General features: G+C 37.3%; 1 protein-coding gene across 1 annotated transcript; it reads left to right on the top strand.

Annotated features, from left to right (window-relative positions):
• Window positions 1-25,190, top strand: SYPL1 (synaptophysin like 1). Its single transcript, XM_081800692.1, has 5 exons — window positions 1-173; window positions 15,219-15,340; window positions 16,587-16,794; window positions 21,720-21,908; window positions 23,745-25,190. Exons 1-5 carry the CDS (start codon window positions 105-107, stop codon window positions 23,877-23,879), a joined length of 723 nt encoding a protein of 240 aa, XP_081656818.1. The 5' UTR covers window positions 1-104; the 3' UTR covers window positions 23,880-25,190.
• Window positions 25,191-25,414: the final 224 nt, after the last annotated feature.

The following is a 25,414-nucleotide window of genomic DNA, read 5'->3' as shown; positions in this document are numbered from 1 at the left end:
CCCGCCCCGCCCGGCCTTTCTCGCGGCCCTGCTGCTCGGTCTCGTCGGTCCCCCTCCTTCTCCACCCCGCTGTCCTGACTCTCTCTCCCTCCTTCCCTCAGAGGATGTCCTCCTTCCAGCTCAACATTAACCCGCTCAAGGAGCCGCTCGGCTTCATCAAGGTCCTCGAGTGGGTGAGTGCAGCCCGCGCCAGCGAGGCCTGGAATCGCGCCGCCGTGACCGCGCCCGCGCCGGCTCCGATCCGGCCGGCGCCCTCGGCTGGGAGGCCAGGGGCCCCGGGAGCGGGAGCGAGAGCAGGGGCGGCCGGGCCCGCGCGGGCTCCGAGGCCGTCGCCGCCACGGGAGGGTCGGGAGGGTCGGGACAGCGGGGAGGGGACGGGAGGCCGCGGGCTGGGCCTGCGCGGGGCGGGGACGCCGCGGTCCGCGTCGAATCACGAGTCCCTCGGCCGCCTCGATCCCGGCCGAGGCCGCCCTCCCACACGAAGCTCACCTCTGGGTGCTCCCGTGGGAGTGGGAGTTCAAATTTCTCTTTGGTTGCACGGCTTCCCGCAAGGGAAGAGAAAACTTTCTGTTGCGGTCTAACCGAAACCTGGGAGGCCGGAGTCGCGCCTCTGCTCGTCCTGTGGGAAGGGCCAGCCGGTGCATTCTGCCCGGTGCTGACTGCAGGCCGCGCTCCGTCGAAAGCTGGTTGTGCCTTCTCCAAGTGAGCTGACGAGCAGTCAGTTCTTAGTTTGCTTTTGAGATGGCTCCAAGTTAAAAACGGATAAAAATAAACTGTGGGTCAGGCAAGCGGACGGAGGTGGGGGGAGAAGGTCTTTTACAAAACGCGTCTAGTCAGTCCTGTGCACTCAAACACAGGCTAGGACTATCGCCAGCAAGTTTGTTTAGATATTTCTAAACAGCATCCTGCAGTCAGCTTTTAGTCCTTTCCTGGGAACACTCTCAATCATTAACATCAAAGGAGACTTATTAATTCGACCTTGGCAGTGATCAGTCACTTGGAGGCGTTGGCGAATACATCAGGCACTGCACATTTGCTTCAGATTCCGTGGCCGAGTCCATGTTCAGTGCTGATTTTCAGGCCCGGATTAATAGGCAGCTGGCATCTGTCCACTGTGCAGGCAAGTTGCTTTTATAGCCAGCAACATTTACATCCGTGACTCTTTAACCCTATATTTTAGTGATCAAGTGACGAAGAGTAAGAACTTCCGATTGCCTGTGTTAAATAACCTACTGAGGATGTTTTCTTAAGGTAACACGGAAACTCAGATTCCCTAATGTGTACTCAAGCTGATTTTCAAAAAGGTTCTTGCCTTGCCCCCAAAGTTTTGCTTGTCTTCTGAAAACTGAAATAGTACTGATTTCACACAAATGTCTACTTTAAAGACACATAAATATATGTTAATTATATTTTACACACACACACTTAGGGTTCTGCAAACATTTTCAAATATAAAGAAAAATACTTGAGTATATAAAAATGTGAAATTGCAGTAGGAAAATCATGTTTAATTAGGTTTTTCAAATATAAAGGTTAAGAAAAAGTCTTATTGAGGGTTAGAATTACATTTATAATTGAAGTTTTCACTTAGTAAATGAGGCAGTTGTTTATGTGCTTACATTGTCAGTCTTTTTTTTTTTTAACAAAACAGGCATAACTTTTTTCCTTAATATTTTAAAACATTAGTGGTAAGTTTATTAATGATCGTAGGTCTGATATATTTTGAACAAATCCTGTTTAAGCTTTTTAAAGAAATACTACTTTCAGTTTGAACAACATACCATTACACAAGAGAGCCTGATAAATACTTTAGTAAAAGTATAGGCAAAGTGTAGTAGGTGAAAGGAGAAATCAGTTGCTTGCAGGAACTAGGGGAGGATTTCACAGATGAGAGAACACTTGAAGGATGAGTACTTATTCACTTAGGGAGGATGTGGGGAGTGGCCTTTCAGGCAAAGGGAAATTAGGTTCAGTGGTGTGAGAAGTTGAAGCAGCATAGCCCTGTTTGAGAACTTGAAATAGTCGAGGTTGGCTTAAATTTATACTGGGAAGGAGGGTGTAGTTTTGAGATGATTCTGAAAGGTTTCGTAGGGCTTGCAGAAGAGTTAGGAGTTTATCCTATGAGCCAATCTTAATCCTGTGGGGTTAACCTTTGATAACCTAGGTCCTTTCTTTAGGAAAATGCATATGTGTAGGTACAGAATTTGGAGTTGTTTATAGGATAGTTTCTACTTAAGCCCAGAATTCCTACCATTTGGAGTGAGGACTCATTTAAGGGTTTTAAATAAGTGAATAATATAATTAGATTTTCTTCTTAGAAATTTTCATTTTGTCAGTAGTGTAGAGGATGGATTAGAAAGGTCATAAATGAAGTAAGAGAGATCTGTTGCTTGAGAAATTATGAGGACGTCAGGTTTAGAAAGTATTTGGAAGTTGGAAAAGAGGAAGGACTCTAAGATGACTGCCATATTTCTGACAGGTTGGTAGTGGTACCTCTGTCCAAGATATATCACTAAGGAGAAGAAGCAGATTTTTGGTTGAAGCTCAGTACAGTTTTGGATGTATTGAGTTTGTGGTCTCTAGGTCATAAAAAGGAAGTATCCTTTAGGCAGTTAGCTATATGGGTATAGAGTTTAATAAAAACGCAAGAATGGTCTGGAGATTCAGCAGATATCTGCCAGCAAGGGAGAGAAGAAATGGTTAAGAAGATGGAGAAAAATAACATCTGGCATCACTATAGAATTTAAAGAAAAGAGTACTATTCAACAATATCAAGAGGTGCAAGAGAGAGGTTAAGTAAAATAAGGACTAAAATGCACACCTTGGTTTTGGTAATCCAGAGGCTGTTGGTGGCTTCCTAAGAGCAACGTCCATAAATTTAGAAACCAGATGGTAGTAGGCCAATGGATGTATGGTAAGAAAGTGAAGACAGTGAGAGTAAACCACTATTTGACCTCGAAAGTGGGAGGGATTTGGTGGTAACCCATATGAAAGATGGGAAAGACTGAATGTGTTTGTGGGCTTGAGAGAAGAGACTTGTGAATAGAATTGTTGGAGGTTTAAAACAGAGGCAGAGGGCATGAATGATAAAACAAGTTTCTAGAGGAGAAGGGCCCATCGGAGGAATTTTTAAATCTGTTTTGAAGGAATTGTTCAAGTTTCATAACGCATTGATTGAGGTGTGGCAGGTTACTTCTAAAAACAGCCAATAAATAATTTTACAAACAAATCTAAAATCTAGATAATGGCTGTTTACTATCTATACATCTATATAACTAAAAAAATAATTCCCTCAATCAGCTTATCTCTAGCAAGGTTCTAGAATATGTTAGACTAAGATATAACCTGATGATATGTAACTTTCAAGGGATTAGATGCCCAGTAAATATTTATTGACAGAATAAAAATATGATCGCCAGAGCAGAAGCATTTGCACTTTGCCTCTAAACTGCAGCCACCATGTTGTACATGTTGTATTCCTTCTCTTCTTTTTTTTTTTTTTTTTTTAAACTACCCCTAGCAGCTAGTTACAGTGCCTGGCAGTGACATTGTCTTAGTTCTCTTTGTGTAGTAAGTACTCAGTAAAGGTTGAATTTTTGTTGCACTTATATGGGAATAGCAATACTTTGTAGGGCTATTGGAATGACTGAGTTAATATTTAATTATGTGAATGACTGTAATGTACTTGAATAGTTCTTCGGGACTGAGATGCTGTGTTTGTAAGACTAGTCCCAGGCAGTGGATAGAATTGAGCCCCATATGACTAACATACATACCTCCTGGTCCTTCAAGATTACTTAATTCCCTATCACATATTTGAAACTTTAGAAATGATATGTTGTATGCTTTTCACCTATCTGATAGGCCTTTAAAAGCCTATCAAGGTGAAAATATAAAATTTAGGTAAGAATAAATGCCCCATGTGTAGAAGTAGAACATAGGAGTAAAAGTCAAAGATTAATTTTATCAAAGCAACTTTTTAAAGTATTTAATATTTCTCTGGTAAATTTTAACTTGGTTCTTACTTTTAGTCAAATATCCCTAATATTTAGGTAAAAGTTTTTCATTGAAATGATTTATCTTTTTAAAATATTAAACACTGTGTTTTGGACTTTCTTGTTGCTATCTTGCACAGGGTGGATGCTGAACAAATATTTATGAATCTAAGTATATGCTTTCCTCATTGCACACACACAGAATTGTGGAAGAGATACTGTTTGGGGAGCATAGAAGAAATTACACACTAAGTTGAATTTTAGAATTATAGACCATCTTTGAATATTTTTGTCTGTACTGGTCAAATGTATCCTTGGTGTTAACTTATTTATTGAGTGGGCATATATGTGCCAGGGCTTTACTTGTATTTTCTTATTTAATCCTTTGACAACTTAGGAGGGTTGTTATCTCCATGTTAGAGAAATGAAGTAATTTACCCAGTGTCCATGATTATGATAACTACATCCAGGACTCTTAACACTCTATTCTTAGTCATTTTGATAACTACTTTTGTGTTTCTAATTGGTCTTTTAATAAGTTAATAAAAAGATTACCAAAGGCTTAAAAAACAAAAGCCTAAGGTACCTGAAGTGATTTTTTTTTCCTTGTTAGGTGCATGTTTATAATAAGATCTTAGGAATTAAAAACAAGTAGGCTGTTCTTGATTCTTTGATAAAGTTTTAATGTTTTTTTCTGATTTTATACTTACAATTAACAAGCGAATTCAAAAGACACTTAAAAACATTACTTTGGGGCAAATTATTATCCAAGAAAATTAGCGTGAAAAACAGTAAATAAGAAAATCTGTAGTTCTTTGAGTATTGCATATATCAATCTGTTTAAACAACAAACTTCCAAATATACACAATAGTTTATATAAAATACTTAAAATTTAGTCATCCCAAGTAACATAAAATTTTTGCAAATAGGGGCTATGTTTTATCCTAATTTTGTGGTTCAAAAATAGCACAGAGGAACACCCTAGAAAATACAAATTGTTTGTATTACACAGTGGGAGGGACAGCACATATATAGACAGATGTTTCATCCATTTGCTTAATTTTTACATTTTTAGGCTATCAGTCTGTAGGAGACTACTCTTTAGGAAACTTACGTTTCTCTTAGCCCTGCCATTTGGGTACACTTCCTTCCCCCCCTCCCCCCCCATGCCCCAATAATGGAAAGGATTTCAAATAGCATTTTATGCCTACTAGGACTCTCTGTACTTAAAGCTTGCTAATAGACTTACAGACTCACCCCTATGCCTTTGCTCTCTGTTTCTTCTACCTGATTCTGGATTATTTACCGTGAGCACTCTTATAGGGTAGATCAGATATAATTTTCATAGACAACATATATATGTTGTAAGGGCTTTGAGAACACACACACACTCATACACACTCACCCCACACATACAAATAGCAATCTCTGATAAAATATAAAAGGGAAAATTAAGATCACAGAGCAGTGTCTAATACAATGGTTCTCAAACACTTTGGTCTCAGAACCCCTTTATGCTCTTAAATATTGAGGACCTCAGAAAGCTTCTGTTTATGTGGGTTGTATCTCTTGACATTTACCACATCAGGGTAAATTTAAGCAGAGGCTTTTAAGGGAACATTTATTTATTTTAAAACGCAATAATACTTCACTTAAAAACTTCAATTGCACCAGTGCAACAAATCTACCCGTTTTCCTTGAAGTAAAAGGCTCACTTCATTTGTTTTTGAGAAAAATATCTGCCAGATATCCACGTCTGAATAACTATTTTTTGTCTGTTATTCTTTCAAGTAAAAATGGTGTTTCATGGAAACAATTAGTTCAGCATATAACACAGTACTTTAAATGCTTTCCCTGGAGACAACCATTGTGTGCGGTTAAAGTATCTGCACATCCTATTTCATCATACAGAATATTAAGAAGACTCAAGGGTCAGGATTTAATAAAAATCATAATTTTTGCTGCTTCATCAAAGACATTCTTAACTAAAACTGGCTTTTTTTAACTGCAAGTGCATGACAATGAAATAACTCTGATGCTATTGCTTATTCTTACTAAAGCCCAACAGTTCCACCCACAAATGCCTTTGCTCAAGTCAGTGCAAATGTCAACACAGTGTAAAAGGCAGATAATGTCGTAGTAATATGAAAATATTTTTGACCTCATGGACTTTCTGAAAGAGTCTTGGGTACTCCCAAAGCACCACAGACCACACATTGAGAATTGCTGTATTAATACAGTAAACATCATTGGGGAACAGAAATGAAACAAAATATGGGTGGAAGAAGGACTGTTGATGATCTGGGAAATATATTTGGGAAAAAGCTTCAACCTATTGTCTGGATTTATGACTTACATAGAGCCAAGTACTTAAACAAGTGGAAAGAGCGAGATACAGCCTTCTAAGACCTGAATCAATCTACCTGCTAGCTCGAGGTCTGAATTTGTGAACACTTCAATATTCTCATATGTTGGTAGTTTGGGGGTCCCATCGTAAGATGTGGTATTTGCAGCCATGTAGAAATGACTGTAAAACTACTAGACAGGGGTAGAAAAAGGGGGGGGAACCTCAATTTGAGCCTACATCAAATATCCTACAACACATGAAGAAAACTAATTTTCACTTAAAAGGTCAAAATCAGTGACACAAATACACTTCAGGACAGCCCGCCAGATCAACAATCAAGATATGGATTTACTCTGAAAAACATAAAAGTAGGACAATCTGAAATGATTTTGAAATAAATATATTTAAGTTCCTCAGAGATTTCTAGTTCCATATTCAATAGCTTAAGAATTATTTAAGGATGAAGGTGACATAAAGGTGCTCTCAACAGGGTCACCTGCCTCGCTCAGTAGGTAGAGCATGCAACTCTTGATCTCAGGGTCGTGATTTCTAGCCCCACGTTGGGCATAGAGATTACTTAAAAATATAATTTAAAAAAAGGTATTTTCAACATATAATAGTTAAGAGTTGGCAAAAAAAAAAACTTCTCTTTCCTCCCGCAGGAACTCAAGTTTACTTTTCATGATCCAAATTCTTAAGGGTTATGGAACCGTACTAGCAGGCTGTTCAGAACTTTCTGTGATTGTACTTTACAAGCAGAGGGAGATCATAGAAGAATGAAACTGAAGTACTTTGTACCGGACTTCACTGCTTGGTGCATAGTGGGAATAAACTGAAATAGCATCGATAACAAAACATTTTTAAAAATGAACGTCTTTTGGGGCGCCTGGATGGCTCAGTCAGTTAAGCGTCTGCCTTTGGCTCGGGTCATGATCCCAGGTTCTGGGTGAGGGTTAGGGTTAGGAGCCCCTCGTCAGGCTCTCTGCTCAGCCGGGAGCCTGCTTCTCCCTCACCCTGCCACTCCTTGCTTGTGTGTGCACTCTCTCTGTCAAATAATCTTTTTAAAAATTTTAAAAATAAAAATGAATGTCTTTAGTAAATGCACAAGGACTTTAACTCATAAAAATCAGTGCTTTGGTTCTAGCCATCTAATCTTACTGACTGTAAAGGCAAACATGTTGTGATAGTTCATTTTCAGCTTTAGTAAAAAGCATACATTTGATGTTGCATATAAACACTCATACACAATGTACTTTTAGGTCTATTTTTTTTCTTTTAGGTCTATTTCTGAAGATTTCGGTTATATCAGTTTCTAGACTAAACCTCGAACAGAAAGAAATTTAAGTAAATGACATCAGATTAATGATGAAACCAAATAGTCAGAAACTTGTAAAAAACACCCATATATAGATGAGTACCAGTGTTCCCAGCAGAAGCATCAGTGAGCTGAGCAGGGTCTAGAAATAGGATTGAGGACTGGAACTCTGGCTACAGGCTAAATAACTCATTGAAAATACCAGGGGTCTCCAAACTTTTTTTTTATTATGAATCCTTATCTGTAAAATTTTATGCATAGAGCCCCAATATGCATCCATAACTTAGATGGATATTTTTACTATGTCACTATCTTTTTTTTTTTTTTTTTTAAGTGGGCTAAGGGCTTGAACTCATGACCCTGAGATCAAGACCTGAGCTGAGATCAGAGTCGGACATTTAACTGACTGAGCCACCCAGGCACCTCACTATGTCAGTATCTTAAGGCATATTTTATGCCTGGGGTAAATTTCATTCATATTTTTAAATCCTTATTTCAGACATTCATCCGATATATAGATAAATGTGCCATCTTCTTGTGATCTGATTAAGTAGAATCTGTTTTTCCTTGGAATGTGGCTAATGAATATAGCTCATATAGGGCTTCTATTTTCTCTTTTGGATGTGAGTTTTTGTATTATTAGTTTATAGTTTCTTTGAAGACATGTTTAAGCCATTGGTCTGTTTTGCGAAGGTTAGTTTGGTTAAAACTAGGTAATGTATTCCATAAACTCAGCCAGGCACACTCATATTGTAATACATGAACACTAAAAGGGAAAGAATAGGTGAAGGTACCACTGTCCTTGCGTGTCATGGGACTCCTCTTACCTTCAGGATACCCAGCGTGCTGTACTGGCATGTGACTCGGACCTACAGACCCAGCATGGGTTGCAGTGATATATTAATTTCAGTAAGGCTTTAATTCCTTGTTTAAGTCTAAAAGTAAATACAAATAGAAGTTCAGGTATTTTCTTCTCATATACCAATTAATTGACTACTGCAGTTTATTTTGGAGAGTAGTGTTCTAGAGAACCAAACTGAAATGTTAACTCCAAAGTTACAAACCTCAAAATTCCTGAGGGATCTTCCATGTATCTAGTATTGGTCTGGTGGGTAGAGAGTTAAGTTGACACTGTTTTTTGGCAGCTTGAGTCTGTCATAATGAAATATGGAACCTTTTGACCTGAAGAGAAGCTTGCTGTCATCCTGTCCTTAGATTCTTACTGGTTACTCTACAGATAGAACTTCATGTTAGCAGTTTTAGCCATTCTTCACGGAATAGAGAGGAATGGGAAAATGAATTTCATAAGTGGCAAGGCAATAGAAATGAGCATGCCAGTACTCCTTGTTTAGACGAGGAATACAAACTGAAGTGCACATAGGAACCACCCTCATAAAGTGAGTGAGTGAAACAAGCTGTTTGGAAGAAAAACAATAGAATAAGCTCATTGATTCCTGGTAACTAACATGCATCCTGAGGATTATTGAGACAGTAGAGTGGCAACAGTCTGGAAAAAGCACATGCCCCGTCTTACATGTCATCTGTCACTCAGTTCCACATGGTTGTTGCTTTATGGGAATATGGGTCTGATGCTGCCATATTTTCAGTTTCCCCACAGTAAGGAAAAGCAGGAAATCAAATTTTTATGTGTGGTATGCTGGTATTAAAATACCAACAACAAATTCATATTTTTTATGGATTCTGGGAGGATCACACAAATGTTACCTGCAGGTCAGGTTTCACCATGGGCTGCCAATATATAATTTGGAATTTAAATCAAAATAGTAGTAGAAAATAGGGAGAAGTGAGATAGGATACTTTACCCTCAGGTTGTTTTATAATTCATGTAGTAAAAAGTGTGTGTCTTGTCCCTTTTTCCAATGAGATAAAGCCCAGAATTGCAAAGATGACATTTATTTATCAATATAACAAAAAGATAGCTGTGAAATGATGGTTATGTAAGACTTGAAATATGATTTTATTTGTAGATTACTGGAAATTGGTTTTTTCTTTAATTAAGCAGTTATTTAATGAGCATTTGCTATGTGCCAGACCTTCTGCTAGGCAGGCACTGAAAATCTTGAGTAAGACCAAGTAACAAAGACATGGCAAGGGACAGGGAAAGGCATTAGGCTTAAGAGCAGTAAGTACAGTATGCCATTTATTTAATTTTTGTATTTAGTTAGAAACTAGTTTTTATTTTTGTTTTGGGTTTTTTTGTTTTTGTTTGTTTTTTTTTAAATCAAGACACAAGAGAAATGCCTATAGTAATGAGTTAATGAACCCAAGTCTATGGCAGCCCAGGAGACAGAATAGTTCAACCATAAGAAACTGGTAAGGGCCTTTAAGGTGAGCTTGTCAGAGAACAGTTTGGCGGTGGGACAGTTCCTGGCAGAAGAAACAGATACACTGGAGACATAAATACATGATGTGTTTCAGGGGCAGTAGTAAGTAGTACTGTGTGACAGAGTCATACAGCACCGGGTGGGGAATAGAGTGCATATAAATCTAGAAGGATAAGGTTGAGGGTACCTCAGCCATGCCTGTTTGGCCAAATGAAGAAGTTTGGGCTTTGTTTTTTTCTTAAATTTAGTTCTGGAAAGTCATTGAGGAAATCTCTTTAAACAGGGGAGTACCGTGACCAGATCTTCATTTCAGATCAGTGTGACATCACTCTAAAGCCTCTGTCCAATAGAAACAATGCAAACTACAATGCAAGCCCCATAATAATTTTAAGTGTTCCAGCCACACTAAAAAAGCGAAAAGAAACAGGTGAAATTAATTTTAATATATTTTATTTATAAATCCAAATATTGTTGCAACAGGTAGTCAGTATAAACAATTATCGATGAGATATTTTACATTTTGAATACTAAGTCTTTATAATGCATTGTCTGATTTACACTTAGAGCTATCTTAAATCAGGCAAGCCATTTTTATTTTTAAAAAGATTTATTTATTTTATTTTAGAGAGAGGGAGCATGGGAGGGGTGTGCAGTTTGCAGAGGGGGAGGGAGAGAATCCCAAGCAGATTTCCCGCTGAGCACAGAACCCTTACACAAGGCTCAGTCTCAGGACCCTGAGATCATGACCTGAGCCAAAATCAAGAGTCGGATGCTTAAAGGACTGAGCTACCCACGTGCCCTAAAACAAGCCATTTTTAAAGTGCTTGAGAGCCACATGAGCCCATGCTACAGAAGAGATTAGAAATGAGAGGAAGAGTCTATTGGGTTAGTCCCCATGAAAAATGGTGAGGGCCTGAACAAAAATAGTGGCAGGAGTGGTGTAGATAAGTAACCAAAGCTTTTAAAAGAATGGCATCATACTGTATGAAGACTTAGGCAACTTTTTTTTCCCACTCGGCGTTAGGTTTTTAGGTTTTATCCATATTGACGTGGGCAGCTGTAGTTCCTATATCTTTATTGCTATTAAACTTCCCATATGTTTTATCCATTTTCCTGTTGCTCCTACGTTTTCAGTATTTTAATATTATAAACCATGTCACTATGAACATTCTTGTGCATGTTCTGTAGTACACGTGGGTAAGAATTGCTCTTAGATCTGTATACTAGTAGAAACTAATCCTTTGTGACATTATTGCAAATACTTTCACCTAGTCTATAGCTTGTTTTACATGCAAAAGCTGACTTGATTTTTCTATAGTTATTTTTCTGTAGTTGAATTTAACAATCTTTTATGGTTAGTATATGTTCTTATTTTTAATCTTAAGAAATTTTTCCTTTCTCTGTGGTCACAAATTTTCTTTTATATTGTCTTAAAAATTTTTACAGACTCGATTTTGCATTTGTCTTCAGCCCATCTGGACCTTTTTTTTTTTTTTTTTTAAGATTTAATTATATTTATTTGAGAGAGAGAGCAGAAGCAGAGGGGAGAGGAAGAAGCAGGCTCCCCACTCAGGAGGGAGCCCGGTGTGGGGCTTGATCCCAGGACTCTGGGATCATGACCTGAGCCGAAGACACTTAACCGACTGAGCCACCCAGGCGCCCCTGGACCATTTATTGAAGTCCTTCTTTGTATTAGTTATCTATTGCTACATAATAAAGTACCCCAACCTTTAGCACTTATTATTTTATTGTGGGTTTATTATTTTAGTGTGGGTCAGGAATCTGGGAGCGGCTTAGCCTGAGGGGTTTCAGCCCAGAGTCTCCCTGTTTGCACTCAAGCTGTTGGCTGCAATTGAGTCATCTCTAACACCCAGCTCATTCACATGGCCTTTGGCAAGGCTCAAATATTACACTTCGGGGCGCCTGGGTGGCTCAGATGGTTAAGCGTCTGCCTTCGGCTCGGGTCATGATCCCGGGGTCCTGGGATCGAGCCCCGCATCGGGCTCCCTGCTTGGCGGGGAGCCTGCTTCTCCCTCTCCCTCTACTGTTCCCCCTGTTTGTGCTCCCTCACTCTCTCTATCAAATAAATAAATAAAATCTTTAAAAAAAAAAATGTTACACTTCGAGGCTCACACACATGGTTGCTGAGAGTCAGTGGTTCCTCATCACAAGTCTCTCTATAAGTTGCCTAAGTATCCTCCCAATATGGCAGCTGGCTTCCCGCAGAGCCAGTGATTCAAGAGAGAAAAGAAGACAGAAATTGTAGTCTCTTTATCACCTAGTCTCGGAAAGATGTCCCATTCTTTCGACCATATTCAATTTACTAGAAGCCGTCCACACTTATAGGGAGGAAAATTAATCTTTGCCTCTTGCGGGGAGGAGTATCAGAGTTTTTGGACATACCTTTAAAACCACCTTGGTTTTCTGGTGATCTGCAATACAAGCTTTGTTAGATAGAATTTATCTAGTTACACACAGGTCTCCTTCTGGCTTCCTTATTGTGTATCCTGTTTCTTTTTTCTAATCCTAATGGGTATATGCCCAATTTTCTCTGGCCTTCTGTTTTCATTCCTTATTCATGAATATTTATGTGTAGAGAGTATCCATTCTTCTGTCTTTACCTGTGAACTCTTAACTGAAGATTCCAAACTGTGTGCTGGACATTGCCTCAGACTCTTCATATCTGTAACCAGATTCCTTTTTTGTATAACTCTTCTTTACAGAAAAAAAATCTCTTGATAGTTATGATCCTGGTTATGGCGTGATTCAAGGCCCTGTATTAATAATCTGTGATAGGCATTATATCAGTGTTTAACAGTTCAGGCTTTGATATCAGACCTTCACTGAATTTTACCTATTTGCTAGATGAATGTGACCTTGAGCAAAACAAAGTCCCTGCCTTTGAGTTTATATTCTAGTGAAAAATGGACAGATACTTGAATACTAATAGGCAGTGGTAATCCTGTATCCTGTAAATTTGTGTATCCTGTTTCTTTTTTCTAATCCTAAATGGGCATATGCCCAATTTTCTCTGGCCTTCTGTTTTCATTCCTTATTCATGAATATTTATGTGTAGAGACTATCCATTCTTCTGTCTTTACCTGTGAACTCTTAAGTGAAGATTCCAAACTGTGTGCTGGACATTACCTCAGACTCTTCATATCTGTAACCAGATTCCTTTTTTGTATAACTCTTCTTTACAGAAAAAAAAAAAAAATCTCTTGATAGTTGTGATCCTGGTTATGGCGTGATTCAAGGCCCTGTATTAATAATCTGTGAGAGGCATTATATCAGTGTTTAACAGTTCAGGCTTTGATATCAGACCTTCACTGAATTTTACCTATTTGCTAGATGAATGTGACCTTGAGCAAAACAAAGTCCCTGCCTTTGAGTTTATATTCTAGTGAAAAACGGACAGATACTTGAGTACTAATAGGCAGTGGTAATTACAGTGGTAGAGAAATAGAGCAGCATGAATAAAGGGAGGAAGTACTGTGGGGTTGGAGCATTATTATTTAATATAGTGTGATTGGAAAGGCCTCTCTGATAAAGTCCTGTTGGAACAGGGAACTGTGAAGTAGGAAGTGAATCATGTATTCCAGGCAGAGAGAGTAGCCAGTGCAAGGGCTCTGTAGGAGAAGTTTACCCCTTTAAGGAATAGCAAAGAGACCATTTTATGTAAAGAGATTTGACAAGGGGAAAAGTAGCAGTGTGTGACCAGAATTATTAAGGGAAGAAAGGATCTTGTAGACTGTTATATGAACTTTGATTTTTATTCAGAGAGAACTCAGAAGCCTTTGGAGAATTTTGAGCAGAGGATATAAAGTTTTCTGCCTTTTATTTCTAAAAGATCACCCTGGTTGATATATTGACAGTAGACTGAAAGAGGGATAAGGACAGAAGCAAGATTACCTATAAGGCTGTTAGAGTATAATTCAGGCAAGAGGTAATAATGGTGGTTTGGATCAGGATGTTGTGATGGTGGTGATCAGATTCCAAATATGTTTTTTTTAAATAGAGCTATCAGAATTTGCTGAAGGATTGAGCTTTTGGCCACTACACCATATGTGGGATTTTTTGTTTGTTTTGTTTTGTAGAAAATTTAGAAGATACAAATAGAAAAAGCAATTATCTTTATTTTCTGTTCAGAGGTGACCACTGTTAAAATTTTGATGTATTTTTGTAGTGTGCATCATATGCATAGGCGTAGACACATGGCACAGTGCATGTGTAAACAAACTTTTTAAAAATTAAACTCTATCCGCAAAGTGGGGCTCAAACTCACAACCCTGAGATCAAGAGTTGCATGCTCTACCAACTGAGCCAGCCAGGCACCCCATAAACAAACTTTATATGTAATGAATGTTTTCAGTATCATTAAATATTCACCAGCATTTTAATGACTGCATAATGTTCCATCCTATGAGTGAATTACAGTTTATTTGATTCCATATCAACATGTAGGATGCTTCCGGTTTTTTCCTGTTATATATAGCATTTAAGAGAACATTGTGGGCGCCTGGGTGGCTCAGTTGGTTAAGCGACTGCCTTCGGCTCAGGTCATGATCCTGGAGTCCCTGGATCGAGTCCCACATCGGGCTCCCTGCTCGGCAGGGAGTCTGCTTCTCCCTCTGACCCTCCCCCCTCTTGTGCTCTCTCTTTCATTGTCTCTCTCTCAAATAAATAAATAAAATCTTTAAAAAAAAAAAAAAAAGAACATTGTGTTCTTTTAAGTATATGCATGATCAGGAAAATAAATTTCCAAGTACTTTTTGAGACCTGGAAATATTGAAATACTCAAAAATGAGGTCATACAAGCTCATGAAATAGCATCTGTGTTTGCTACCTCTTCGCAAGTCTCTTGGCTTAACAGTTACCATTAAAAATACCTCCAAATCACCCCTTTTGATTTTGATACTAATAATACTTCATCTGAATTTCTTACTAATATTTAGTAGGTACACTGCAGTATGAATAAAAGGATTATTATATGGGCTGGTATACTAGCTTCTGTATTATACTGAGGGGAAAAGAAAATCATTTGTTGACAGTTGGAAATGAATTTTTTAAGTGTTTTTCACCATCTGCGTTTAATTTGTAATTAAGAATTTCTAGAATGTTAGAGCCAGTTTTTAATAATGTATTTAAGCTTTAATGACCCATGTTTTGGGTACAGTAATGCTGCTTCCCCCTTTTTTGGTCTCACTTTTTATAGATTGCTTCTATCTTTGCTTTTGCCACCTGTGGAGGTTTTAACGGCAAAACAGAAATTCAAGTGAGTTGTCCTAAAGTTACTGAAAATAAAACGATAACAGCTGCTTTTGGTTATCCATTCAGGTAAGATATTTATTTGTTTGTTTTTATGGTTAAAAACGTTTTACTTTCATATTGACTCTTGAAGATTTCCAGCAATTTGGGGGGGTAGAAAATTTTAAAGTGCACACATGCTCATTTGTAAGTGGTGATCATTGCTCCTCAGACTGTGGCACATGGACCAGTGTCTGTCTGCAAACTGTGTTCCTGGCCTGTGATGAATTAAGTACAGAAAACGAGACTAAGCATTTAGAAATTTTTATATGACCTTGCCTTGACATTTGTATTCTGTCATCCCACAGTGAATTGAAAATTTAAAAACAAAACAGAGACTGCTCTATCACCTTAGCGTGTGAAGCCATGATGTGGAAGCAATCACAGCTTCAGAAAATTCAAATTTTCTCGTGTATTTGCAATTACTAAATAATAGCCTTCTTTATATCGTTTTAAGACATGTATTTAAAGCGAGGAGTTTGTGTTTATTTTCTTAGACTAAAATGAATATTTTGTGAATTTTTCTGTTTAACTTCAGTGTTTATTGAAGTTTATTGAATATGTCCTGTGTTTAAGCTATGGTGTAAATCTTCTTCCATGTACTACTTACCTGACTTCTCTAGGACGCGAAATTTCTATCCATTGAGTTAGAAATCTTACCTTTAAAGGTTGTTTTGATGATAAATAAACCCTTACACTAAAAATATGTCAGATAGCAGGAGCCTGGTTACGAATCATTGCCTCTCCATTTCCCAGCCCTTCTCTTATAAAGTTCCTATATGAGGAACTGTTATGGCACATTTAGTGATAAGGGCTTTTGCAATTTATAGGTAAGGAAATTTAAAAACAGTCTAAAGTTAGCAGCTAATTAATCTAGGGCTAAAATGTGAATCATGATTGGCTCTCCTGGTGCTAGTGACACATACTCTGCCTCCTAGAATGGAACATCATGTCTCAGATCGCAGACTGTTTTGTATCAGCGCTTAATCTGCTAAATTCTTCTTGCAGGGAGAGATAGTATGTGGATGTTAAAGTGTTTAATGCAATCTATATTCAGTCTATCGTAAACCAATTACAAGGCATAATTTATGTACATTTCTTAGGAAATTTTCAATTTAAATATTTGAATGTTCCCCTTTTTTTCCCCCAAAGGAAAATGTAATATATTTTGGGAGTGTTTTTTGAAATGTCATTTCAGTATTCTACTTAACGTATTTCTATCTCTATTGGGAGAATCCAAGTAATTCACAAATTTATTTGAGCCTTTTTTTAATAGGTTGAATGAAGCATCATTTCAGACACATCCATATGTAAATGTGTGTGATGTAAATTGGAAAAGTTATGTCCTTATCGGAGATTACTCTTCTTCTGCACAATTCTATGTTACGTTTGCAGTCTTTGTCTTCCTGTACTGCATTGCTGCTCTTCTGCTCTATGTTGGTTATACAAGCCTGTATCGGGATAGTCAAAAACTTCCCATGATTGTAAGTAAACACTTTATTTTTGTACAAAAATCATTTATATAAGTGTATGTTATATTTGGAGTTAAATATAGATTTTCTTACACTGGAAATGAAAATTCTTGGCATAAACCAGGTAAACATATTTTGATCTATGTTTACCATGAGGTTGAGCTTTCTCTGGTTGTCACATTGAACCTAATTCTTTGAGCCAGTTTGCAACACTTCCTCTATACTCTAGGGAATACAGAGGTCTGTTTGTTTCTAAGTCTTACTTTAACCTGGAAAGATCTCAAACGTATAGAGCATATTAGATTGCAAGTAGAGAAATTAAGTAGAAATTAATGCCTTTAATTTCAGGAATTGCTGACCATACTAGTAGTCTCATGATGGTGTTCTTACTTCTTACCTTTTTTCTCTTTTCTCAAAGACCCCCTTTATGTCTCTTGCAATGTTTTATTGAGCTTAATAGTATCGGAAATCAGCAAACTATGGCCCACAAGCCAAATCTGATTCATTGTGTTTTGGTTTTGTTTTTTAATAAAGTCTTGGTTTTTTGGTCTTTTGTTTTAGAACACAGCCATACCCAAACATTTCCATAGGGTCTATAACTGCTTTCATGTTACAGTGGCAGAGTTAAGTAGTTGTGAGAGGGACCAAACATATTTACTGTCTGGCCCATTTCAGGAAAAGTTTGCTAACTCCCGGTCTGTATTCCTAAGTTCTTTACTTTAAAATCTGACCCAGATAATTCTATAAGAATTAGAGAATTCTCACTAGTGATGTTCATGAACTAATTTTGAATCTTGGAGATGGCAACAAAGGATTTGGATTTGAAGTCCTGACATCTTTCTTGGCTTCAAAGTCTTCTGAGCTAGAAATAAAAATAATCTGAGATTTAGGTAGTAGAGTCTCCTCTGGATTATTGGTGCAAATGCAGAGATAAGCCATGGTTTTAAGCTAGGTGTCCACAACAAAAGAATAACTACAAAGGCAGTATTAAGTGTTATTGACTTGAAGGGAGAACAGAGGTGCTTTTGAGATACCCGTCATTTATGTCTTGAGAAAGCACTGTCATCTGCTGATTATTTGTGAAGCTACTTTAAAGGGAAGGCTAGTTGGGTGTGAAGAAATTATTAATTAAGATAACAGGTTTTATTTATTATTTATTTTTAATTTTTGCTGCCTGGATCATAAGAATACAAATGGTAAGTAAGGAATAAAACCACCTGCTAAAATTCTTACTTATTTTGTTTCTTGTTTCTGAGAAGAGATTCTTAAACCTGACATTTTCATAAAATATTTTCTTGGATGTCTTTCAAACAGATAGACATCAACTATTTTAATTTGCAGTGCTTAATCAACAGGAATTACATATTAAGAATCTGTAACTTCTGTAGACTTTCCAAGACTTACTTAAAAAGGAACGGTAGAGGGGTGCCTGGGTGGCCCAGTCGGTTAAGCCTCTGCCGCCAGCTCGGGTCATGATCTCAGGGTCCTGAGATCGAGCCCCATGTCAGGCTCCCCACTCAGTGTTCTCCCTCCCCCTCTGCACCGTTGGTACTTTCTCCCTCTCTCTCAAATAAATAAAATCTTAAGAAAAGGAACTGGAGTGCCTGGGTGGCTCAGTCAGTTAAGCATCCAACTCTTGATCTCAGCTCAGGTCTTGATCTCAGGGTCATAAGTTCAAACCCCGCATTGGAGGGGAGTTCAAGCCCCCCACGGAGCCTACTTTAAAAAAAAAAAAGGAATTATGATAATCATATAGATACTATCTTTGGTTAAAATTCTTTATAATTTAAATACTAAATGAAGACAGTTCTTGCCATTTTGTCATTCTCCCAACAAACTTTTTTTTTTTTTTTTTAAAGATTTTATTTATTTACCTGACAGAGACAGCGAGAGCAGGAACACAAGCAGGGGGAGTGGGAGAGGGAGAAGCAGGCTTCCTGCCGAACAGGACCCTGGGATCATGACCTGAGCCGAAGGCAGCTGCTTAACGACTGAGCCACCCGGGCGCCCCAAACTTTTTTTTTTTAAAGATTGATTGATTGATTGATTGATTTGACAGAGACAGAGAGCAGGAACACAAGCAGGGGGAGTGGGAGAGGGAGAAGCAGGCTTCCCGCGGAGCAGGGACCCTGATGCGGGGCTTGACCCCAGGACCCTGGGATCATGACCTGAGCCGAAGGCAGACGCTTAACGACTGAGCCACCTGGGCGCCCCATCCCAACAAACTTTTAAGTTAACTCTAGCAATGAGCCTTTTATTTTTCATATTTTGTTTGGTAAACTATTAAAAATCACACTTTCTAAGGCAGCATCTAAATCTATATTTTAGAGGGTTTTTCTGTTAAAACTATAAAACTGATCTAGGTGCATCATTCAAAAGTCAAAAGAAATTTTCCATCTCTGGAGTGATCGGTTAGTAGTCATGGAGAGGTAATCCAGAACTAGCCCTTTAAATGTTTTTTTGTTGTTGATATAATATATAAAGGATGCTTCTTGTCTGTAAAAATTCAGGTTTCTAAATTAAATTTTGAATTCTACTTTTAATTTAACCATATAAATATAAAAAAGTTTTCTTGAGATACCCAAATTTAAAATATAGCCAAGTAGGACATTGTTTTTTTTAAAGTACTCTGTTAATGAGGACATGCCTTTTTGGCAATGTTCTCAATTCTCTACTAAGGTATTTCTAGGAGCATTTCAGTTGTGGCATTTAAAATCAACTTCCCTTTTTAAGTAAATGTAGCATTTTTTTGGTTTTAAATAGCAGGAACTTAAGGGTTCTAGGCCATGTGGAGAATCAGAAATATCCAAAAACCTGAAACCAAACAAAAATAAAGTATCCCAAATCCTAAAAATCTGTTATGAATCCTATCCCAACTCATTGGTGGGAGCAGGGCTGCCAGAGGCAGCTACGGTTGTGCATTGCAGAACTGCGGGTGGGCCACACCCTAAAAACAGAGCCCTGCGTGGGACAGAGATGATCTTCAGAGGCCCTCATTTCCCCCGCGCCCCCTCACCCTAAGGTTACTATGTGCATCATTTTCAGAAAAGTTCCCTGCTTTTGAAATATAAGAATGTCATGCCAGCTGCAAAGTAGATTTAAAGAGCATAATCAGAAAAACACCAGGGTGTTTTTTAATTAAGAAGTTGGAAGGAAGAAACCTGGAAATTACAAGGATTTGACATATATGGGTCAAAGCTATGAACTTCAGCCCAGAGAGAACTTGTTTAAGATGTGATAACCTTATACTATTTATCAGTTCTCCAAAAGGCATTGTGTTTCTAGCAAGTGTTTAGAAAATATCTACCTGCAGCAAAAGTGCAACCGAGTGCAGAAGTGAAAAGGAGAGTACCCCCCCACAGTGCAAAACATGGAAGCCATATTTCTGTACTTTTTTCTTTGATCTGCATTTTTTTAAAAGAATACCAGGAGCAGCGGAAAGCTCAAATGCAAAATGCAAATACCTCCATCTTTGTAAAATTAGTCATTGTTTTTGGTTCTCTGATCACAAGGCATGTATTCATTGCCGTCTTGACCTGGTGGACAAGCTATATATAGGAGAGTTTCTATATGTCATAAGTGGTTCCTGGTGTTTAGTCTCAATAAATGACTAAAAGCTGCTTGGAAAAAGTAATTAAAAACCAATCAGATTTATTGGGGGGCGGGGGTTGGGGAACCACTTCTCTTATAAGCTCCAAAACCCATTTCTGAGCTTTCAGAGATTTTTGCTGCAGATGTGTAAGAACTCATAGCTTTGGGCATACCTGAATGCTAAGAATACATAACATTAAAAGATATAAATTTTACATTATTCCCACTTTTGTGGTTAATTTAAAGGAAAACTAAACAACGTGGGACTTATACTTTATATTATACAAATGCATTCTTTAAAAAGTCTTCGTTAGATTTTTGTAACCAACGCTAGTTAACAAAATTTTAGTTGCCCAGCTAGTTAACAAAATTTTAGTTCCCCAGCAGAGTAGATTGAGTAAAGAGAATACATTTTTTTCTTTCTTCATCTTACTCAATGAGAAACTATCCAGAATATTTAAAACTTTAGTCCTATTCTTGGAAATGTAATAAATAGCAAAGACTGTAGTAGAAAATTACTAGTGAGAGGATGCCTTGAGAGATTATTATTTTTTTTGTCCTTAATATAATGAGTATTCTTGAAATTTTAGGGTCATGAATTTTAAAAGAAACAAGTCATTCTGGTTGCGTGCTTTTCACCATTTCATTATCCAGATCATGGACAACTAGATATTTTGTTTTAGTTTTTTATTTTAATTCCTTCCAGTCATGGGGAATGAGATTTAACTGAAGTTAGAGTTTTGCCAGAATAGTATGAGAAAGCAGAAGAAGGTGAGGGAGTTGTGTGTGTGCAAGGGGTTGTAACAGAGGACCTTAGAATAAAATTAAGGGGGGAATGAGAGCATGAGTGAGGCTGAGAGACAGTAAAAAAGTGGTAAAATCAGATTGTAGGTCTCAGTGGGGCCAAAGGATTTTTGAAGTTGGGGTGCCTGAAGGAGTGTGTGCTGGAAAGAGAGATGATACTGGGAAGTAGGGGGAGTGAAACTGGGATTATGAGGGGATAGAGTTATTGGTGATAACAGGGTTTGAGGTGTGATCCTGGGAGTGAGTGGCTTAAGTCAAGGCTGTGGTGACGGCTAAGTGAAACTGATTTCTAGTGTCAAAATCTTAGACTGCTTAAGTAGATGATTGAGTCTTGCTCACTGCTGTAGCTCAGGCAGTGTGCTAGTGATGATAAACAGCAATGTGTACAGTGCTGACTATGGCCTTTTTTATAAAGTATGTCATGTAGGCCATTTCTCAGTACCATAGAGTTCAGTGTGATCTCAGTTCCTTCATCATGGATTTGAAGTGTAGTATTTTTAAATTAACTCTTCATTATTAACTCATACTTATTTTTGCTTTAGGACTTTGTTGTTACTCTTGTTGCCGCTTTCCTGTGGTTGGTGAGCACTTCAGCCTGGGCTAAAGCTCTTACAGATATTAAAGTAGCTACTGGTCAAGGCATTGTCAAGGAACTTGAGCCTTGTAATCATCAAGACGTGGTGTGTTATTTTGGCTCTGTGACTAGTATGGGATCCCTAAATGTATCTGTGGTACGTATGCAGTATTTATAAGATATTTTATTTCACTTAGAAAAACCTTACTAGTGATCTAAGAAAGCAATAGTTTTTAATAAATCTCTGGATGAATATATTGTTTTCATTTTTACTAAGCTGTCAGAACCCTAGCTACCAGATAGTCTTTACCTTTATAACAATGAAGAAAAGTTTGTCAGGAAAATTATTACTTGTTAACAGGTTTCAACAAGATCGTGATTGAGTCTTTCTTTTCATTAAAATTGACTAGGCAAGACTTTTACCCGAAAGGCACTAATAGTAGTCACTAACATTTATAAAGACTACGTGTCAGGCATTGTGCTAAGGGCATTACATTACACTCATCTTGTTTAACTTATCCAGTAACGCAAAGAGGAATGTGGGAGATGGTATTATCATCTTCATTTTACAGCTGGGAAAAAATGTAGCTTGTGCTTTAATTTGCTCAAGATAACACAGCTAGAGGGGCGCCTGGGTGGCTCAGTCGGTTAAGCGACTGCCTTCGGCTCAGGTCATGATCCTGGAGTCCCGGGATCGAGTCCCGCATCGGGCTCCCTGCTCAGCGGGGAGTCTGCTTCTCCCTCTGACCCTCCTCACTCTCGTGCTCTCTGTCTCTCATTCTCTCTCGCAAATAAATAAATAAAATCTTTAAAAAAAAAAAAAAAAAGATAACACAGCTAGTAAGTTGGCAAGCCAAGGTGTGGACCAGATCTGACTTAGAGCCCATTCTCTGGTCTGACTTCCTCTGGGTTTATGAAAGTAGTACTTTTATGGTTTCTTAAGTGATCTAAAAAAATTGGTATATATAAATTTTAAATAATATTTAGTCTATTTTACCAAAATACAGATAAATGTATTACTATGTTATTAATATACTGCATATATTATGTTTAAGGAAGTCATTCTGTCTTTTCAAGAAAATATTTTTCCAGTGGATGAAGTCAGCATGCCTTGTAAAGCAATTTGGCCAGATTTTTGTGTTATAACTTTGTGATTTAAAGTCTTTTTTTGCATTTATATTGACCATGATCTGAGATGGACAATCTCAGAAATGTTGTTTCTGTATGCAAATATGCAAAAAATATAAAGCATTTGGCCTTCAGTAATATGATACTACTCTCAAACTCTTTACCCCAGTGTTACATCATATAAGTCACTGTTGTTCTTATATTTGGAGGAAAAAAAATACAAAAAAAGGGTAGCTTCAGTTTATTCATCTCTGAGACTTTTATTGTGTCAGATTTGTAACTGGGAAGACTAATTTCTTTTATGTTGACTAATGTAGGATGTGATGTAAAGTTCTTTTGTGACTCCTTTTCTCTTCTGGCTGCAGCTGTTGAAGTAGGAGAGATAGTAAGTAGTAGGGGAGAAAGAAGGGAAATAGGAAAAGATACCCGGGGTGGTTTATAACCATTCAGATGGAGAAAAGTGAAAGCCCCCAAAGAAGGAAGCATGGATTCCTGTTCCTCTTCACCTGAAAGCACTAAAGTCTAATTACAAAGTAATAATAGGGTTTTACTTATTTTTCTCAAATTCAGTCCCATCTTCTTGGTAATGTTGAGCATGCAAAGATAAGCTTTCTTTTAGTCATAATTTTATATGTTACAGTTTTAGAGATTTTAGCTTTATTTCACTGGGAGTAAGTCATTATATATACACATTTGGCATTGAAATGGAAAGTCTTCCCTTTTTATTCTACTTTATATGTAGTTTACATTTTAACTGAAATAATGGTATACTGCCTAGAAATGTTAAATATTTAAAGGAAAACTAAAGTGAGTATAAATTTTTAAGTAGATACTAGATTTTCATTTTTATTTTTCTCTTTCTTAGATCTTTGGCTTTCTGAATATGATACTTTGGGGAGGAAATGCATGGTTTGTGTACAAGGAGACCAGTTTACACAGTCCATCAAATACTTCTGCTTCCCACAGCCAAGGAGGTATTCCACCTCCTTCTGGAATATAAAGGGAGAAGTACACTGTATGATATATATGTCTATACTATGACCTGTTGCCAACATCTTGAGAAGCATTATTTGTTTCTAATAAAAGTAATGGCTTTTTCAATAAATTGGTGGGTTTAAAGTTTTGCTGCTTTTTTATATAAAGCCTGTGCCTTTCCTAGAAATTTAAGATGTAAATGTATTCTCACATGTAAATTTGAAAATTCAGGGGCCTATTATGAGATGATACACATTTTTAAATGACTGGTTATTTCTTTACTAAGTTGTTTGCCTTCCAAAGTGTTTACACCTTAAGCCTTAACATATATCTTCACTCAGAAAAAAGTTACATTTTCATATCATAATAGGAAGAAAAATCTCTATTTGGAATATACACTACTGTAAGTTTGTACAGATCATATACCTAAGACCTGTCTTTGTTTAAGAAAGCCTTGATTACATAAATCATATTTAGAAAAACATACTTTGTTCAGAATTTGTAGCTGAACATTGTTTATATGTTATGAAAAATTTTTCATTGCAAAGACTGGTTGTATGTTTTATTTCTGTTTTTCTAAGTGACCTACAGTACTTAATAGGTGTACTAAAACTTTCGGGAATGGGGTTTGGAAATTTCTAATAGGTGTATAGTTAATTTAGTGATTCTGTTGCATGAGGTGTAAGCTTCCATTATGCTGGTTGTTTAATAGACTTGCTGTATAAGTAGAAAGAACATGGTTCAGCTAGATATTTTGATATGTACGGGCATTACTCTTAGTGGTATTTGTTTGCTGTCCTTTGTTGCTCATCCTGCTTAAGTGCAGGCTGAGACCTAGTCTCTTTGCAAGTGGAATAAAATAAGCCACCTGTTTTTGCAGACCCTTTCATAGGGTTAAAAAAAAATTAAGATTGCCTTTTACTTTGGAGACATTTAACATTTAGATTCAATGAAGTTGCTATTTTGAGTGTAGCATTGATATTGTGAAAATAAATGCAATTTGGATTTCGTGTTTCTTAATGTTCATTCTTATTTCACAAATGGATGATTAAGGAATTATGCATCATAAACAGGAATTTAAGTGAGCTGTATTATGGGTGCACTGCCTTTGCACGCACATTTGGGTATATTCTGAATACAGGGATTATTCACATTTTGCTTCCTAATCTTTTTGTTGTACAGGGCCAGATTTCTTATTCTTACCACATGATTGTTTATATGTGAAGTACATCTTGTTATTGCCTTTTTTTTTTGTTGCTTTTGTTCATGACAAGAATTGTCAGTATGAGAATGTATATCTTTTATGCAACAAACTTAATAAAGAAGTTAAAAGAAAGAGTGCACTGATTATTATATTACAAAGAAACTTTCATCTTAAAGGCAGGAGCAATGCAAAATGGAATTGATTTCCAAAGTAGGAATAATTTTTTAAGTGTTTGGCAAGAAATAAAAGACAAAAAAATGCTTTGGAGACCCTGGTTCTATCCTTTTTTCTTTCAATCTTGTTTTTAAAATGCTTATTTGCAAATTTAAGGTTAAGTTTTCGTGATAAACTTTTCT

This window comes from Leptonychotes weddellii, chromosome 12 (genome assembly GCF_054177405.1).
Source record: "Leptonychotes weddellii isolate Sample4059 chromosome 12, ASM5417740v2, whole genome shotgun sequence".
In the NCBI taxonomy this organism is placed as follows: domain Eukaryota; kingdom Metazoa; phylum Chordata; class Mammalia; order Carnivora; family Phocidae; genus Leptonychotes; species Leptonychotes weddellii.
This window is presented reverse-complemented; position numbering and strand designations above follow the sequence as displayed.